Below are 20,994 nucleotides of genomic sequence, written 5' to 3' on the forward strand. Positions count from 1 at the left end.
GCTTAAATTTAGACATGTATATTCAAGCTCAGTTCGGTTAGAAATCTAGGTGTTTGATCTGGATTGAGTAAGACTTTTTCTGATATACGGAGTATAAAATTACAAATAAGCGAAAACAGAAGTATTCTTATGTAGCTTGCTTGATAATACTGAGGCTATTCGCGAACTTATTTTAAAATTCGTTCAAAATTAATATGAATGGTTCATAAACTTATATGAACGAGTAATATAATCCCTATATTCATGTTCAAGGGAGTTTTAAATACGTTAAGTGTGTAAAAACATAGTAAAAAGTGTAGCTCAAAAGATTTAAAAGCTGCATAAACACATAATTTGGTCCAAAAATTCAGAAGTAATTAATGTAGTGTATGAATGATCAACAATGATCAGTAGACCTCTCCAAAAACCGTATGCATAATGCAGTGATAACTTAAAATATCCTACATACTTGATGGTTTTATTGAGGGGCTAGAATGGTCTTTTACTCATATGGTTAACAGAAGAACATTGAGGTGCATACTCTGTAATGCAGCTTGGGGAGCTCGGGCACAGGAAGACTTCCAGCAGATGTCACGCTTTCATGACCGGATGATGTTTCTGATTGGTCCTCATACTTGAGGAACTGTGACACTTGGCTGGCTGCTAGGTGAGCATATCGAATTGGTGCGACTGCACGTACGGGAGAAAAAGAAAAAACAAGTGAGAATTAAAACACTTAATTAGCGTGGTGGAAGTGAGCTTACTTACTGACTGAAGTATTTTAAGAGTACGAATTAGATTTACCTATTGATACAGCAGTTGTGCTTCTCTGGTACCTGAAATTGTATGAATTTTAGGTCTGTTTTTAAGCATGTTCGACATTTAAGACACGGTTTGAGTTAAGGGCTTCTTACACATAGGATAAAGAGTGAACCAACTCTTGCAGATCATCTGGTGAAAAGCCTATCTCGTCTAGTAACACATGGTAGTGAGTTGGTTTGCTTGTGCCCTGCAAATTTTATTAACCCTATAAAATGAGCCATAAAACAAAGTACTTCATATGAAGAAGATTCGAAGAAATTTGTACTCACAATCATCCCTGCGTGTGCACACATGTAAAAGTCATAGTATAATGGATGACACACTTTGCTATCAATCACAGTTCCTGCAAGAAATAACAGCAGCAAAAGAGTTTTACAGAAAAATACGACTTTCTTCAACTCTTTTCAAGTGTGATAGATTGATTGATTGCTAACCAGGTGGTACATTGTCAGGACTTCCTTGTTGGAAAAACTTGGTATGATGATTCTTTTGAGCAACAACAATGGTGAATTTAGGACACCAATTCTCATCATATTCCTTGCACGCCTGAATATTCGTTATAATGCACATTAAATCTCTGAAAACATTCAAAACATATAATTCTTTGTTTGTTCAGGCAGCAAATTAAACCTGAAGAATCTGCTCAAATTCTATGTTGAGGACTTGCTTGAACTGTGATTCACTCACTCCATCCCTGATCATGTGATTCATGTACCAAGTAAAAACATTAGCGTTAGACCCTGACATAACTATTTGAGTTAACCATAGATTAGCAAAGCACACAAAGAGGTTTATAACTTTATATCATACCTGAATATTATGACTTGCAGAGGTTTATGGCCGGAGTTTTTTTTGAAGTCTTCCAGAAGCTCCCTATTAGAAGAGTAAGATATAAAAATTCCTCAAATTTAGTTAAAAAAGGGATGTTTAATTAATGAACAAAAATCCTGGAAAGATACCTGATAATCCCCTTATCTTGTTGTCCAGGCAAGGGCTTGTAGAGAGAGCCTATCATTTCAACTTTAGGGGACTGAGACCGTACAGATGCCCTGTAACGGTATATTGATGGCCATGTTCTAGAACTCACAACCTATTATATTTTTAGAACTAAATCACATAACAACAGTAGAGAAAAACACAATAGAACAGTAAAGGGAGAGCGGCAAAGAGCGAGGGGAATGTTACAGCAGCAATTGATGGAACTCCTGACTGGCCAGGGGAGCCATGAGAGACATCCATTCCAAAGATTATGGTAGGCTTGTTAGTGAACACAGGAATGTTGCGTTCGACTGCAAGAAGATGATTCAATCCACCTAGCTGTAAAGAAGCCAGAGATAATTTAGAATAATACAGAGTAATTGCAGAAAGAAATCTAATCAAGTAGTAAATTTGCAAAGAAAACATCATATGGTATTACTTTGGCGTTGATCTTAAGCAGAAGATTGGTGAGATATTGCTCGTTAACTCGTACAGGTGCCATGCATTGAGTAATAAATCCATGTTCAGTTAGTGCCTTCATTTTCCAAGGACCTGTACAGAAATCAGAATAGGTCAAAACTAAAGCATTCGACTGATGGTCTGATGTACAGTGAAGATGTAATTAGTGTAATGGTGATGAGTCTAACCATATATTTCAGAGTTCCTTTCAGCAAGAATGCAAAGTATAAAGGTTGGTGGTTGTTGTGGTAGCTTTCTCTTTATTTGCTCAATCATTAAGTCCACACGAACAACAGGTGGAGCTCGTCTATACTCTGGATTCTCATCAAATATATACTTCGGGGGTCCTATTTTCTTCAAAATTGAAGGACAAGAAGAAAGCAAGATCCATACTTGAATTAGCTGAAATACTACTAGTCTATTATTTTTGTATACAAAAATCACAAGACAAGACTTATTGTTTGGTTTTTGACACATACAGATCCCTTTCGTTCACCAACATTAGCCAGATCTCTGCAAAGGTTGTGTATGTCACGACGTGGGGAGAAGTTTACAACCACCCAGGTTGGAAAAGGTAAGGGCTCTGCAAATTTCTGATAACAAGCAACAACAAAACTTAAAAAGGATCCATAAAGAAAACATAAAGCCTGAACTAAGGGATTGACAAAGAGAATGTGGAATTTACCTTATGGTTAACATTCCAGCGACCTTTTCTAGGAACTTCTTCTCCATTTCCAAATTTTAACTGTAAGAATTAACACAAGGATTTGTTGCAGAGAGGTTCATAGAATAAGACACAATCGATCTCCTTTTACTGTTCTTAGGTGATGTTTGGTTGCACTTGGGAAGTTATATTTCCCTTGTATTTGCAATTCCCATGTGTTTCAACTTCCTAGGAATTTAGTACTCTTGTTTGGTTGAGCATAGAAACTTTGAATTCCCATAGGAAGTTCTACTTACCTAGGGGGACTAAGTAAGCAACTTCCCCTGTTTTGGGGGAAGTAGAACTCCTAGGAAGTTTCACCTCCTATGATCATGTCAACCAAACAACCTCTTTGCTCTTTACTTCTTAGGAAATAGAACTTCCCATGCATTAGAATGTCAACCAAACTAACCTTAGAAGTGAGTTTAATTAATACCTTAGGAGCTGCCAAAACACGACCTTGAACCTGCATAAAATCACTGTTTATTGAAATGCCACACGTACGTAGGATTGGATCAGCAGCGTAGTTGGATCTCTGCATAGCCTGAAAACAACCCAAGATTCTGAACTTAAGCAAAATGTGGCAGAATGAAACAAATATTGTAGTTCAAAGAGAAGATTTGCAAGCGCATACATCTGAGAGAATCCTCATATTTTCTTGTGGTTTCTTCCTTGCAATGTTTACCAATGCAGATCGTTGATTAACAGTTAATGCTTTTGTGTACCTTTGCAGAGAAAGTAATGAACACAGCTGTACAAAAAAAAGGGGGTTCATTCAACTGAGATAATACTCAAGAGTTGAAAATGGATAAGAACACAATGCCAAATCTTTTATAAGTTTATCAATCACCTCAATGGGTATGTAAGTCGGCCTCTTTGGTTTACCCACATTAATACAAGGAAAGTCTCCTGAGTTCCGAAGCTGTATGTTTCGAATTTTGACAAAATATTCATACACTGTCATTTCAATCTCTTCATATTCGCCTCCATCTGCCCTCCTCTTTAGCAAGAACCTTAAACGACACAGTTCAAAGTTGCACATACATAATACATAATAGTGATGAAAAACAATTGAAGATCATCATATACAACAACGACTAGAACAGGTAAATAAGATTCTCACTTCTGTCTTCCACATATTTCTTCACTCAACCCACAGATTTTCCATTCTGTATTAGCCGGGACTACTTTTATCCTCAGATTTTTCAGAGTGCGCTTTGCCTAAACAAGATAGATAGTAGTACAACATCAGCACTATGGTCTGTGCATATACCAAGTTACCAACTAGTCCTAGCTAGAATATGTTTTCATAATTACCTTAACCCAATCAATACTGTATCCATCCTTTGCCCTCTGGTTGTCACAGAGGAACTTAAGTAAGGGTCCAGGTTGAATAATTGTTGTAAAAGACATATCTGCTTGTTAGAGAAAAGAAGGCACCAAGTATATATGTGATGAAAGGTACTAAATCCAACTTATACAAACAAATGTAAGAAACATGAAGACATTTCAGCCTTGAGTTCATACAAACAGCAAGCAATCAACATTCTCATTTAGCCCTCATTTCATTTCTGTTTTCATTCATTCGAAGTTGTGAGCTGATTGCTCATTACAAGTCCTTAAATAGGACGGCGCAGCATCAACCTAGAAGTAAGGGCTGGCCAATCATTGTCCTAGGATAATACCCTAAACATGACTCATACAAAGAGACAAAACAAGTCACATGATCCCATAAGTTGAACATGTGACTTTACAACTAAATGGGCTGGACAATAAGTAATGAAATGGGCTAAGATCTTAATTAAGCATGCTGACACACTACCATTCTCAACACTCCCCCTCAAGCTGAGAGTGCAGGTTTAGAACAAACTCCCAGCTTGGAGAGAAGGTAGTGTTGTTGTTGAGTGGAGAGAAGCTTGGTGAAGACATCTGCCAGTTGATCCACACTAGCAATCTTGGTTGGTTTGATCACACCAGTTGCTGCTTTTTCTCTGATGAAGTGATAGTCTATCTCAACATGTTTTGTTTTCTCATGGTGCACAGGGTTGGCTGCAATTGCCAATGCTGCTTCATTGTCACAGTGAACAAGAGTGGTGCCCAAGTTTGGTAACCCCAAATCCTTCAAGAGTTGTTTCAGCCACAGTATTTCACACACAGTCAGTGCCATTGATCTGTATTCAGCTTCAGCAGTGGACCTGGCTACCACAGATTGTCTTTTTGCTTTCCAAGAGATGGGAGAGGCACCTAGAAGGATGCAAAAACCAGATGTTGACCTTCTGGTGGTAGGGCAGCCTGCCCAATCACTGTCACAGTAGGCTTGGAGTTGAGTAGAAGAGTGTGAGGCAAGAAGAATTCCTTGATTGGGTGAACCAGATAGGTACCTTAGCACCCTCATAGTAGCTTGCATATGAACATTTGTTGGCTTGTGCATGAATTTACTCAGTACATGGACAGTGAAGGCAATGTCAGGTCTTGTGATAGTGAGGTAAATGAGCTTTCCCACAAGTTTTTGGTAGGGTTCAGGATCTCCCAACACATCACCAATATCAGCAGATAGTTTCAAATGAGCATCCATGGGGAGCTTGAGTGGTTTACAGTTAGTAAGACCATACTCAGCAAGGAGATCTAGTACATATTTCCTCTGTGAAAGGAATATTCCTTGATTGTTTCTGTCAACTTCAATTCCTAAGAAGTAGCTTAATTCTCCCATGTCTTTCATTAGGAATTGAGATGAGAGGAACTCCTTAGCTTCACAGATAGATGACATGTCATTTCCTGCAATGATTAGGTCATCCACATAGACTAGGATGCTTGTGAAAGATTTTCCAGTTCTTTTGGTGAAGAGAGAGTAGTCAGACTTGGACTGAGTGAAGTTGTTGCTTTTCAGGGCTGAGCTCAATGTAGCAAACCACTGTCTAGGGGCTTGTTTGAGTCCATACAAAGATTTGTTGAGTTTGCACACTTTTGTGGGATCAGACTTAGGAACAGACTCCCCCTTGGCTTGAACTGTTATCCTGCTTCCCATCTCAGTGTATCCAGGTGGCATTTTCATGTACACAGTTTCCTGCAAGTTACCATGAAGAAAAGCATTCTTAACATCCATTTGATGTACAAACCATTCTTCTATGGATGCAACATCTAATAGGGATGTAACAGTGGTCAATTTTGCAACAGGAGCAAATGTCTCCTCATAATCTATCCCATATCTTTGTCTGTTCCCCAAGACAACAAGCGTTGATTTGTGTCTTTCAAGGAATCCATCTCTGTCATGTTTGTGTTTGTACAACCACTTACATCCTATAGCTGTCTTCCCTGGTGGTAGGGTTGTAATCTCCCAAGTATGATTCAGTTCTAGGGCCTCAAGTTCCTCATTCATAGCTTCCACCCAATTTGGGTTTGAGATGGCTTCTTTGAAGTGAACTGTATTGGGTTTTTTTGGTGATGTGAGACATGAAACAGGAGAATCTAAGAGTGTTTGAGAATTCAGTCACATTTTTCACTTTCTTTTGGTCTGTGGTGGTGTTTGCCATGTTTGTGTGATACTGACTCAGCCAGGTGGGTGGTTTATGAGTTCTGGTTGATTTTCTTGGTGGAGGGTCTATGGTAGGTTCAGGGCTATCTGGTTCATCATGATTAGGAGTTGGTTCTGTCACTGGTTGAGTGTTTTGGTCATCACTGGTCTCATTGTGAGTTTCAATCCATGCAGTGTTTTGGTTCAGGTTGAGAGGGTTGGACTCATTTGTGTGTTTATGAAATAGCTGGTATGGGTATATTTCCTCATAAAATCTCACATCTCTAGATACAAAGGTGGTGTTTGTGGTCAGGTTAAGCAGTTTGTATCCTTTCTGGGTCATGGGATAACCAATGAATACACAAGGCACACCTCTAGGGCCAAATTTATCTGCAGTTCTACTGGGATTGTGACACATAGCTAAGAAACCAAAGACTTTCAGATGATTATAATTAGGTACAGTTTTGTAAAGTACCTCATATGGTGTTTTGTGATCAAGAATTGTGCTTGGCAGTCTGTTTGTCAGATGAACTGCAGTAAGAACACAGTCTCCCCAAAATTGGAGTGGAAGGCCAGCCTGGAATCTCAATGCTCTTCCCATTTCTAGAACATTCATGTGCTTCCTTTCTACTCTCCCATTTTGTTGAGGTCTGTCATTGCAAGAGGTTTGGTGAGATATTCCCAATTCAGTGAAGAAAGAGGTGCATTTCTTGTCATCAAACTCAAGAGCATTATCTGACCTTATGATCTTCACACTATACCCAAACTGATTCTTTGCCATGTGAACAAAGATTCTGATTGCTTCAAATGCATCAGACTTCTGTCTCAACAGGTGAACCCAAGTCATTCTGGAGTGGTCATCTACAACAATTCGAAAGTATTTGTAGTGACCCCTTGTTTCAACTTTGTATGGACCCCAGGTATCAATATGAACCAGTTCAAATGGCTTGCTTGCTCTTGAGTTGTTTGGCTTGAATGGCAGCTTTGTGAATTTTGATAGGGGACAGGTCAAACAGATGTCTTCTGTGGTGTTTTTGAACCCTTTAAGCTCATGTATCTTGCTGATTTTGTTGAGAGGAGCATGACCCAATCTGTCCAGATCCGACCCGGTCCATTTTTAAGGGTCTGGGTCCAAAAAAATTAGACCCTGTGGATTTGGGGCGGATCTGGGTCTTTGTTCAATGGGGCGGGTCTGGGTCTGGATCCAAGAATTAAAGATCCAGATCCGGTCCAGATCCGACCCACATACCCTATATAAATTTTTTTAAAAAAAATATTAAAATTTAAATATAATTCAATCTTTACGTGCTAAACTTTATTCAATTCTTATGATACTAAACTATTTAAAAATTGTTTGACGTGACATATACATAATAATATTAGAAACTTTAAATACTTATTGTATTACAGGGCTAATATGATTTTTTTCCTAAACAAAATTAACGAATATTCCATATTTAGTGGTTTTATTAAAGCAACGTTACGTTTACATACAAAAAATGGGAGAAAAAATTACGTAATATGAGAAAAATGAGGGACAAATTTTTTTGGAAAAGAAATACGCTTAGACCCATTTAGGATCCAGATCCGACCCTAGACCCATTAGACCCAGTGGATCTGGGTCTGGATCTGATTTTTTTGGACCCAGCGGATCTGGGTCGGATCTGGATCCACCTCTTAAAAAGCGGGTCTGGGTCTGGATCCTGTCGGACCCGGTCCAGATCTGACCCATTGCCATCCCTACCTATCTGTGATGCCACAGGGTGGTCTTGTTGAGAGGTTTTACTCCTTGTATCACTGCAGGCACACTCAGAGTGGTGGATGCATTCATGCACTGGATATTCTGATCTTTGAATTCTTCAATAATATAACCCAGAGCTTTGTTCACAAGATAATACAGACCATTTGATACTCTCCCAACTCCCTTCACCTCTGAAGTTCTCCCATCTTCAATGATACAGAATTTTGGGTGAAAGGTCACCTTACACTTCCCATCTTGAGTGAGTTTTTTGACTGACAGAAGGTTGTATTTGAAGGCTGGAACACACAATACATTTTTAAGTTCTATCTTGTTTTCAAGGAGAGCTTCACCACAATGACTAATGAGAGAAGTTTCTCCTGTAGGCAAGTTGATTCTTGGTTTGTTGTTGCAAGTTCCTATCTTTGACAGCAGGTTTACATCTCCAGTCATGTGGTGAGATGCTCCTGTGTCAATGATCCACTCATTGTTGCTTTTGTCAGCAAAATAACAGCTCACCATATTGGAGTAGCTCACATCCATTTCTTCTTCAGTGTCAGATCCTCCATTCTTTGAGAGTGCAGGCAGATTTCTCAACAATTGTTCAAGTTGTTGAGCAGTGAAGGTTGTTGAGCTTGATGAGCCACTTTCACTGTGACTATGAGCATTAGCAGCCATTCTTCATTTGTTGCCATTCTTGCCCTTATTCCATTTCTGATTCCCTTTCAATCCAGTTCCTCTCACTTGTGGTTTCTTTCCACTGTAATCTCTGGGTTTGAATTTGTTCTGTTGTTGACTCCTGGCATGCCACTCAGGATAGCCAACTACAGTCCAACACTTGTCTTGTGTGTGACCATTCTTGCCACAAGCAGTGCAGTTCAGCTCCTGCACTTTGCTGTACATAGCAGCTGCCTCATTTTCTTCTTTTACTGGTTTGAGTATCTCCCTTTGAGACTCTTCTTGCTGCACACAGCTGCATGCTGTATCAACACTAGGAAGAGGGGACATCATTAACAAGTGGCTTCTTTGAGCACCATATGCTTCATCTAATCCATTCAGAAACTGAAACAGTTTCATTTCTTCTTGTTGTTGTTCATGGGCTTGCACAAATGCATTTATCTCTGTTGTCATGGTGGTAATGGCAGGATACACACTTAGGGATTCAAGCTCTTCCCACAGAGCTCTCATTTCAGTGAAGTATTCAGACACAATCCTCCCTTGTTGCTTTGTTTCACAAATCTCTTTGCAAAGTCTGTACTTTCTAGATCCATTTGACACAGAGTATCTGCTCTCAAGTTGTTTCCACATTTGAGCACAGTTGGCTACAAACATTATAGATTTCTTAACAGATTCACACACAGACCCTAGGATCCAAGATATCACCATATCATTACAGGTATCCCAGCATTCCTGTTTTACTTTATCACTAGCATCTCTAGTTACAGCACCTGTCACAAACCCAAGTTTTCTCTTGGCTCCCAGAGATATTTCCATGGATCTTCTCCAGGATCTATAGTTTGAGGATCCCTGGAGCTTTTCAATATTTATGGAGTTACTTCCATCAGAGGGGTGCAGGTATAAGGGGCTAGTAGTTTCTATAGTAGTCATTTTTATCAAAGTTTTCAGACCATATGCACAAGACAGTCACAGTGCAAGTAAAGCTAACTGTTTTAAAAGAAAAAGCTTCTATTTTTAGGCTACTTCATGAAACATTGATTGATTGCTTCTACACAGGTTTGCTAACCAGGAAAGATGAGAAAAGATCGAGCTTTACTAACCTTTGCTCTGATACCATGAAGACATTTCAGCCTTGAGTTCATACAAACAGCAAGCAATCAACATTCTCATTTAGCCCTCATTTCATTTCTGTTTTCATTCATTCGAAGTTGTGAGCTGATTGCTCATTACAAGTCCTTAAATAGGACGGCGCAGCATCAACCTAGAAGTAAGGGCTGGCCAATCATTGTCCTAGGATAATACCCTAAACATGACTCATACAAAGAGACAAAACAAGTCACATGATCCCATAAGTTGAACATGTGACTTTACAACTAAATGGGCTGGACACTAAGTAATGAAATGGGCTAAGATCTTAATTAAGCATGCTGACACACTACCATTCTCAACAAAACAAGAGTTGGAGAAGTTAGTTCCCCGTGTTTAAAGACAATCCATTTTGAGTGGCTCGAAAACTTGAATGGAAACCCCTGCAACCAAGGACACCTTCTGGAAGCTCTGTGAAGTTCCTACGATCATCAACGAAAAAAGATTGCCTCACCAAAAGGCACTCCCTATACCAACATAAGAGAATAGTATTAGACCTGACAAAAATCAACCCGGAAATATTGGGTCTTAAACAAGATTTTGTGACCCGTAACTCAATTTTATCCGAATCGAACCCATTTTGACCAGACTGATTGGAATTCATTGTATTTATAGTAATAAATGAGATTATGAGGAATTTTAAGCATAGTAAACAGGTAGTTGTTACTATTGTTGGGTGTAATATGATTTTAACCGGAAAGTTCTGGGTCTTGATCAAGCATTTGTAAACCCAAATTAACCCGAACCCGAAAATAATTTTTACAACCCGACCCGACCGATCCGTTTGACACTTCTTATTTAGTACTCCCTCCGTTTATTTTTGTTCTTTACGTTTTCCTTTTTGAGTGTCTCAAAACGTTCTTTACATTTCCTTTTATATTATCACATAAATATTTTAATATTGTATCAAAATATTATTTTAACCAATTAAATTCATTAGGTCATTTAATATCTCACATTTTTCTATTGAGGTGTTAATTTTTCTCATTTTCAGAATATTAGAATTTTGATAAAAGTGAAAACATTATAAATAAAAGTAATTATCGTTGTTGAAATAAAAAAAAGGAAATTTTGTGCAACACTACCTTTAAGTTTGGACGTTTTGTGAATTATTACCTTATAAAAAAGTTTTTTAATTTTGCTACCTTATAAGTTTGTTTAGTTTGAGTAACACTACCTTGTAACAGTTTCTGTCAAATTCCTCCGTTTGTGGGCCCCACCTCCAACGTTTCCCTCCATTTTCATAATTGAAATTACTCCTATGTCCCCCCATTTGCTTTCCCACCAACTTCTATCTTCTCCTTTCTCTTTCCTCTGTCATTTTTCTTTTCCTCTGCTTCACATTTATTCTTCTCTCCTTCAATCTCAACCACAAACCCTAAAGCCATAATTGATGATGCTACACTTCTGAATCTTCTTCAAGTCAAGAGATTCTTCTCTTTATTACGCGCAGTGGTCCAAAAGGAGATCTTGGAAAGATGAAAACGACAGGAAGTGGTCCAAAGGATAAGGGAAAGGGGATAATGCCAACGAACCGACAAGGTGGATCCCAAATCAGGTATTAAACAGTTAAAACAATGCGATTTTAGTAGTTTAATGTGATATTATTGGTTAATTAGTTGTTTAATTAGGAATCCCTAATTTTTTAATTGCACTGTGAAATTTTGAATCAAGAACCCTAATTTTTTATTGTCATTGAAATCCACGAATTCATTGTTTAATGTTGTTGGAAACCTTAATATGATTGTTTAAATGATTGTTTAATGTGAATAATGATTAATTGATTGTTTAATTGAAAAACCCCTAATTTTTTAATGTCTAGGGTTTCTGGATTGGGTTTCTGGATTAGTGTTGTGAAATAATTGTTTATTATTGGAAAAATTAGATTAGTATAACTGATTAGTTTATTAGTTTACAGTGATTACATGTGGTTACTTTTTTGTTCGTGTTGTGTAACCAAGTCGAACACTTGGACACGTACCCGAGTCGGGACTTGGACATGTACTCGATTTGGGATTTTTTAAATTTTTTGTAATCACTGTTGATTTGCAGTTAATTTTTTTTGGTAATTAAAATTGTAGGAATGAGCAGTTGGGTTACATTGATCTTGCAATATGGATGGGGGGAAAGTTTGTTTTCAATAAGGGGGAAACTGATTATGTTGGTGGGAAGTTGTATACTAGATTGACAGTGTGGTTGCATGAGTTAACTGTTTTTAGTTTGAGGGAGCTTGTAATGAAAGGGATGAGTGGAACTATAGGGAGGATTATTGAGAATTTCAGTGTATGGTTTAGGCTACATGGGATGAATTTGACTAAGGGTAGGAAGATTATACACACTCATGATGATATAGGGAGGTTATTGGAGACAAAAGATGGGTCTAACAGGGTGATTTTGTACATTATTGAGGAATCCAAACCAGCTTTTATTGGCCCATCTGTTACCTACCAAACTGCCAACTTTAAACCACCAAGACCACTGAAACAAGCTACACAAAGCAATCCTTCTGGGCCACAAAGAACACTGACCCAGCCCATTACAACCAAACCTGCTGGCCCATCAACAGTGACCCTAAAACAAGTGAAAATGGAACCACTTCAGTCAAAGTTTTCCCTAGTTAGGAGAAGCCCAAGGCTTGGTTTTGATCCTGATGTGATTTACATGGGAAAGGGTACAGGGCCAAGTGAGAATCCATCCACTGTAAAAGAACCCAACAAAACCCAATTAAAAAAGCCAATTGCTTCAGCCACTGTCAAAGCAAGTGTTCCTAAACCTATTCCCTCAAATATATCTTCAGTTGATCCTCACACTCCAAGTACAGAACCAACAGAAATCCCTCCTCATACCACCACCACTCCCACAAAACCTTCAAAAACACCTCTGCCTGCAAACCCACCTCTTCTTAGTCCAGATTTGAAGACCTCTACCCCTAGGAGAAAGAGTGTAGCACAGAAGGGGAAAAAGGTCAAAGGAAAAGCAGGAAAAGTAGGGAAGAAAAAGGGGAAAGGAAAGAAAAAGGATCCTGGGGACTGTTTATTTGAAAATGATGAGTTTGGTGATTGGTCTGAAAGTGATTCAGACTTTTCAGATTTAGATGTGGAGTTTGAACCAGGGGAAGAGGACATAAAACAACTAGAGGAGGATGAGTTGTTCTGTGAGCCATTGTCTACTGTGTTGAGGGGAAATAAGAGGGTAGATAAGGTTGCAGCACCTGAGGTGGAAGAACAAGTGGATCTAGCACCTGAGGTGGAAGAACAAGTGGATCTAGAACATGAGGTGGATTATGATTCAGAGGAGCTTAGAATTCTTTGTGGTTCAGATGATGAAGTAGATCCATACCCTACCTTTAATCCAGAGTCAGACTTCAAGAAAAAGATTGTGCTCAGTTTGGGTTTAAAGTTCCCGAGTGTTCATGCTGTTAGGAAAGCGATAAGGTATCATTCGATCGAGAACCACTACGATTACTACCTTCTTCATAATGGAAGGAAGAGGGTGAGTGTGTATTGTAGGTATAGATGTAGTTGTCCATGGGATAAAAAGCATGCAAAGCTTGTAAAGTGTGTGTGTGATGATCCACATAAGTGTAGGTTTAAGATTCATGTGAAGAAACTAAGGATGGAAGAAACGTTTCAGATCAAGTCTTTAAGGTTAAAGCATACTTGTGGTGTGGTTCATTCAAGTTCTAAAATCACATCGGAGTGGTTAGCTGAGAAGTATTTGGAGGAGTGGAGGTCAGAACCATATTGGAGGCTTGTTAAGTTTAGGGAAAGGGTTTACAAGGAAACGGGGCTACATATTGGATACTACAAGTCATGGTTTGCTAGGGCTAGAGCCAAATTGATTCTGTATGGGGATGCTGCAGATGAGTATGCTGCTGTGTATGACTATGGGTATGCAATTCTTCAATACAATCCTGGTTCTTCAGCCTATGTACAATGCCAGATTAGAGACAACCCCACTCCGTTCTTTCAAAGATTGTACGTCTGTTTTGAGGCTCTCAAAGTGGGTTTTAAGAATGGATGTAGGCCCCTGATTGGAGTAGATGGTTGTCACCTTAAAGGGGCTCATCCAGGAATGATCTTAGTGGCTGTGAGCAAAGATGGAAATAACAATATTTTTCCCGTAGCTTGGGCAGTGGTGGAAGTTGAGAATGCTGACAGTTGGACATGGTTTCTTGATTTGCTGATGAAGGACATAGGACACCATGACGGAGAAGGATTGACTCTTATGTCTGATAGGCAAAAGGTAATATAGTTTTATTCTTTTGTTCAATGAGGTACAGTTTCTGGATGGTTTACTAACCTTGTGTTTCTGTTTATTGTTTCAATTCAGGGACTATTGGATGCTATATCTGTTGTGAGTTCAAAAGCCGAGGTCAGATTTTGTGCTAGACACATATGGGCTAACTTCAAGAATAAATTCAGTGGCACAGCCTATAAGGACCTGTTTTGGGCAGCAGCAAGATCAACAACTAAGGTTTGCTATTCTTCAACTTGGTTGCATTTAGGCTTTCATGTTAGAAATGGACTCGTATTCTTAGATTTAGTTGCATTTAGGCTTTCATGTTAGAAATCGACTCGTATTCTTAGATTTATTTGCATTTAGGCTTTCATGTTAGAAATCTACTCGTATTCTTAGATTTGGCGGCACTTGTGATTTTATTTTAGAAATCGACTCGTATTCTTAAATTTGGTTGCACTTGTGATTTTATTTTAAAAGCATGTGTGTTTAGGGTAGAAAAGTAAAGCATGCTTCTTGGACACGTTCCCGAATCGTGACTTGGACACGTACCCGAGTCGGGACTTAATCGCACTAAATGTATAAATGTATAGCATTTGTTATTGTTTGTTGATGTCATCCTTGTTTTTGTTTGTTACATGTATAGCATTGGCATGATTCTTACATGGCTGAAATCAAAGAGCTAAACGAGGATGCATATAACTACTTGAGTGACATACCTCCTGTTCATTGGTGTAGACATGCATTTGGATCGAATTCTAGGTCTAACATGTTGCTCAACAACCTTTGTGAGACATTTAATGCTGTGATAAGGGAAGCTAGGGATAAACCAATAATAACCTGCCTAGATTGGATTAGGAGGTACGTAATGAGAAGGAATGCTGAGAAGTGGGAGGGTATTCAAAAGTATGAGGGGAGGTTTATGCCATTTGTTGAGAAGGTTTTAGCTTGGGTTTATGAAGCATCTTTGAATTGTATAGTCTGTCCTTCTAGATTAGATGAGTGGGAGGTGGAAACTGCTTTTGATAGGCATGTGGTAGATTTGAAGGAGTTGACATGCACATGCTTTAGGTGGGAGTTAACGGGAATACCATGTCCACATGCTTATGCATGTATTGTGAAGAAGAGGTGGAGGCCTGAAGATTTTGTTCATGAGTGTTACTCAAAGGCCAAATACTTAGCAACTTACTCGCCTCATATCAAGCCAATGCCCGGGATGAAGCAGTGGAAGAAAACAGATTTGCCTCGACCTTTGCCTCCACTGTTAAGGAAAATGCCAGGAAGGCCTAAGTCACATAAGAGAAAGAAAGAAGCAGGTGAGGATGCTGAGGAGAGGTTTGTGAAGCGAGGGAAAAAGCCGAATAACTGCTCAAACTGTAAACAACCAGGCCACAACAAGAGAAAGTGCAATAATCCACCTGGTGTTATTCAGCCCAAGGAACCAGGGAGGGATCCCTCCAAGAACCCATGGGTTGTTGCTGACAGAAACAAGAGGGCTGCAAGAGTTTTAAGGGTGAGTTTTTGTCATGTATTTACATTGTTTCTGTTGTTTAGAGCTGAATATGTTTCTGTGTTTCTATTGTCATTAACAATATGTGTTTCTGTTGTGTATGCAGAGGTATAATGCTGAATCAGTCACTCAACCACAGCAACAAAACTCAAGTGCAGCTACCATGCAACAGACATTTAATGCTCCACCTCAATCCAGTCAGACAGGGAGTTATCAACCTCCTCCACTCAGTCAGACCTCAAGTCAGCAACCAGGTCAGACAGCAAGTCAGCATCCAGGTCCATCCAGCCAAACATCAACTCATCAGCCTCAAACATCACTCCCTCCAAAACTCAGACCCAAATTGCAGACAACAAAGAAACCAGTGTGGCATATTTAAGTATTGTTGGTTGTAATTCCTTTGAACAAGTAGTTAAGGTTTCTAATTAGCAACAAGGTTACATTTTGGCAATGACAATTCTAATTAGGTGCAAGGTTTACATTGGAACACTGTGTAAAGATTCATTTGCCCCTTAATTATATTTGACGTTCGAGCTCGGCTCACGCGTGGCTCGTTTCAGTTAAGTGCAGGTTTAACAAGTTGTTGTTCTTGTTGTTCACTTGTTGAATTGTTGTTATGAATATATGATGTTCAGGTGTGGTTCATTTGAGAAAAATTTGTCCTCCATTTAAACTAAGTCAATGGACCAAAGTTGACTCCCGTTGACTTCAAGGACTTTACCTAATTTATAGATTTATCCTCTGTGGTGAATGACAGGTGAAACGAGCACGTATACTAACCAAGTTTTAATCGGTACACAATTAAACGGAGCTAATAATCGAACACAAGTTAATGCAAAAAGATATTGTCATAAGCTAGAATTACCATTATTAAATGATTAGAGTCAACTAATGTCAACAACATTACATTACATTACATGAAATCCAATTTCCCGTTCCATTGTCGCGTTTACACTAGAGAAACTTCATTACAAACTTCAACACACAACAAACAACTAATCCTACAACAAACCAAAATACAGAATGGGCAATTTCTTGGCCCTTATCCTTTGTCCCCTTCATTCGAGCCACTCCACCATTGCATATCCTTTCAAGCCTCTCATTGGCAGCAACAAGAAGGGCTTTGTCATCCTCCAACTTCTGCAATTCTGTCATCATGACCCTCAACTCTGTTTTCAGCAATCTCTTCTCCACCACCAGTTCATTCGTCACGACTCTTTGCCACTCCACAACATCAGGATCAACCCAATAAAACCAACCACATCCTTTCCTACCAGTGTGTACATCAGAGAACTTACAAGTCAGGAATTTTCTCCCCGGGTTATCAGTTGTCCACGATGTCAACATCTTGGATGGAATGCCACAATAACATTTTTTTGAAGCACAAGGAGACCCACTCGACATCCTGCAACAGTTAAAACAACTAATTATTAGTATTTGATTTCTCAATCAAAAACCCCCAAATTGCAAATAACGATCAAAATTGATATTTTAAACCACGAATACCCACATTTTTAGTCAATTCAAGAACCCAATTTTGCAATGTAGTTGTTTTCACATGACAATTCAAAGGTTTCAAACGCTAAATTTATCAAAAGGATTCGAATTTAATAAAATTGAACAAGAACAAAAACCCTAAATTGAAAAAATAAACCCAGAAATTGAAGAACAAGAACGAATTTAATGCACTCACCTTTAGGTTACTCGATTCCTCAACCAAATTGCGAATCTTGCTTTGAGAAAAAAATTACCCAGATTTCTTGATTTTTTTCCGAAAAATTGGTTGAATGTGGTTGATAAAACTTTACAGGAAGTTTAAATAAGGGGGAAAGGGAGTTAAGCAGTTGAATATAGCCGTTGGAGGTGGGGCCCACAAACGGAGGAATTTGACAGAAACTGTTACAAGGTAGTGTTACTCAAACTAAACAAACTTATAAGGTAGCAAAATTAAAAAACTTTTTTATAAGGTAGTAATTCACAAAACGTCCAAACTTAAAGGTAGTGTTGCACAAAATTTCCTAAAAAAAAATAGAGGAATCTCAATGCACATTAATTAGTCGTTAATAAACGTGCAAAAGTCCAAACGTAAAGAACAAGAACAAAAAGAAACAGAGGGAGTATTATTCAAGAGAAGAAATAACACAAGAATAAATCTAAAAAAACTTACTGATTTGCAGCGTGTTGCCTGAGTACTATGTCTAGCACCCGAATAGCATCAAGGATTTCCTGAGACTCTTTACCGCGAATTGCATCAGTAATTGCCTTGATTGGAATTTTAGCAGCATAGGTGATATCCACCTTAAACATCTTGCTTTGATATACACGCTTTCTTCTCTTTGTATCTAATTCATTAGGACTTCCATCGCCACTATTGAATTTGAGGCTCTTACCATCAGACGAGATCTTATCGAGCACAACAGCGTAATCCAACAGATCCTGATTTGGGAGGGGTCCAACAGTAAACAATGCCTTCTCAGTTCTCACCATCATATGCATATTCCTTATCACCCATCTCAGAACTATAAGTTTCATGGTGCTTTTTCATTACTTTCCGTCCTATACTCTTCGTTTGAAGAACAGATGTTCCATCTTCATAACGGATTGCAACCTTGTCAACAGAAGGAAATACTTGAGATATTTTACAACATATATATTCATAAGCGAGATATAGTAGATGTTACATACGTTGTAATGGTAGAAGTAGCCATCAGTATTGGCAATTTTGACGTTGAAGTGATTACTGCATACGAGGATTTTGTCTCCCTTTGTTCCATAGCTAGGCCTTGACATAGGAACACGATTCTGCAGCTGCTTTTCTTTAGTACCATCCATTTCCGCTTTTACTTGACAGAAAAAAAAACACCAGGATCAGAAACAGAATCACCTGATGTTATAACTTGAAAACAACTAATCACCTGATGTTAACCTGAAGCAGGATAACATTGATAATAAAACAATAATTATTTGTACTTTCAACATAAAATACATGTTAGGTGACTTTTATGGAGAGGGAAATTAAAGATTAAAGGTGTGTACATAATAAATGAGGCTAAAAAAGACAAAAATCAAGCATATAGGTTGAATAAAAGTCAAAAAGTATAATTTTCAAAGTAAAAATTCTGACTTTTTTAAAACAATATTGGAATTACAATTAGTACATCAGAGTATTATGGGTAAAAATTAATGGTTTAAAATAAAAATATGCACATCATTTAGGGATACCATTTTAAAAAAACAAGCACTATATTATGAGACGGAGGGAGTACACTACATGCTTAAACGGTTAATTAAACAGTCAGGGAGGGAAGACAATCTCAAGAGAATAATATTATGTCACTATCAAGTACATTACCGAGTACAAGTTATACACTTATACTCTAATTGTCCATTGCTGTTTGGCTAGAAAGTTATACTCCCTCCGTTCCTAAATAAGTGTCCACTTCCCATTTATAGCGTTCCCTTTTAAGTGTCCAATTTTTATTTTTGGACATGTAAACTTTACCATTATACCCCTTAACTTCCCAACGATTACACTATATACCTAGTTTTCATTAAAAATCGTGCCAAAAAAATAATTAAAAAAGCATTAAAAAAAGTTCTTTTTTTTTGAATAAAAAAGGAAAGTCAGATTTGGGGAAGGGGATTTCATTTTTGATTCATCCTCTCTCTCTTCATTTTTTTTATTCATCTCCTCTCTCCCTCTCCTTCATTTCTCTGTTTCTTCTTCATTTTTCTCCTTCATCTCCTTCGTCTCCTCTCGTCCCTCCCTGTTTCTTTCTCCCTCCATCTTCGGCCTTCTCTGATCTATCTCCCTTCATCTCTTTTGTTTCTCTTTCTCTCCAATTTCACCACAAAATTCAAGATTTTGTTTTAAACGGTGAAATTTGACCATGAAAATTCCAGATCTGAAGTTTTCATGGTCAAATTTGACCTTTTAAAACTCTAATTTGGCTTTGCATTACTAGGTATGTTGGAATTTTTATATTTTTTTTAGTTTATTTTGGTTTAATGACGATTTTTGGGTTTGTTGATATTTTATTTTTTATTATGGGTTTGTTGATGATTTTTTTGATTTTATGGATATTTTTTGATTTTTTAGGGTTTATGATTTTCTGGGTATTTTTTCGAATTTGGGGGTTAGTTTTAGTTTTTTTGAGTTTGTTCGAATTTAAGGTTAGTTCGAATTTTTTGTTCGAATTTGGGGTTAGTTCGATTTTTTGTTGTTCGATTTTTTTATTATTTTAGTTTTGTTCGATGTTTTTGATAATTATTCTTAGTTTTGTTCGAATTTTTTGATGTTTTTCTTTTTGATAATTTATGGGTTTGGTAATTTTTCTGGGTTTGATAATTTGTTGTGATTTCTTGATGATTATTTTTGATAATTTTTGTTTGGATGATCCGTGAATCTGTGTGCTTGAATTCTATTGGTTGATGGATTTTGTTGGTGTAATTTGATTGGTTGCTTTGGTTGGTAGTGGATTGATGACATGGTATTATGCTTGTTTTTTCTGATTTCTCCCTCTTTTCTTTTTGTACTTTATACAATAAACAATTATCTACTTTTTCCTTTCCCCAAAAAAAATTCCCAATCATTACCTCTTACACAACATTCAATTTTATTAATTACCGCGCAATTCTTCAAAGTGGACACATATTTAGGAACGGAGGGAGTATCACATTTCGGATATGAAAATTGTAAAACTTATTTCTTTCGTTACCTTTGTTTGACACTATTTTTTTAATATTTTATCAATGCAAAATTTTAATCATTAATATCTTTAATTATTAATAGCTAAAAAAAACACATATTATAAATCTATATAGACGATTACGACAAGATCTCACGTAAGTATGTTTTTTTCCTAAATATAAATCAAAATTAACGGTCAAATATATTATATGAATAGTGTCAAAAACTATATTAAAAAAAACAAGTAGGTTGCAAAGGACCCAAGTAGTTGCATCACACACAAAAAGTGAAAAAAGGTACTACGGAGTATCTCCTACTCTCCTAGTGACAAAATTAGATTAATTGCTTTAATTTCCTATATGATTCGGTTAAGATCTCACACTACAAGAATTTGTATCTTTAACGACAACCTAATTACGACGGGTCAAAAATTTCGTTGCAAAAGCCTTTTTACGACGGGCTAAAACCCAAACAAAGACGGGAACAACCGTCGCAAAATGTCTTTTACGACGGGTTAACGACGGGATTTTCCATTAACGAC

General features: G+C 37.7%; 1 protein-coding gene and 1 pseudogene across 1 annotated transcript; one reads left to right on the forward strand and one right to left on the reverse strand.

The window, feature by feature from the left end:
* Nucleotides 1-281: 281 nt before the first annotated feature.
* On the reverse strand, nt 282-18,599 carry LOC110793654 (protein argonaute 4A-like; annotated as a pseudogene).
* Nucleotides 11,145-16,394, forward strand: LOC110796401 (uncharacterized). Its single transcript, XM_022001459.2, has 5 exons — nt 11,145-11,572; nt 12,096-14,259; nt 14,347-14,490; nt 14,900-15,766; nt 15,870-16,394. The coding sequence occupies exons 1-5, from the start codon at nt 11,493-11,495 to the stop codon at nt 16,140-16,142; spliced, it is 3,528 nt and encodes a 1,175-aa protein (XP_021857151.2). The 5' UTR covers nt 11,145-11,492; the 3' UTR covers nt 16,143-16,394.
* Nucleotides 18,600-20,994: the final 2,395 nt, after the last annotated feature.

This window comes from Spinacia oleracea, chromosome 1 (genome assembly GCF_020520425.1).
Source record: "Spinacia oleracea cultivar Varoflay chromosome 1, BTI_SOV_V1, whole genome shotgun sequence".
NCBI classification, from domain to species: domain Eukaryota; kingdom Viridiplantae; phylum Streptophyta; class Magnoliopsida; order Caryophyllales; family Amaranthaceae; genus Spinacia; species Spinacia oleracea.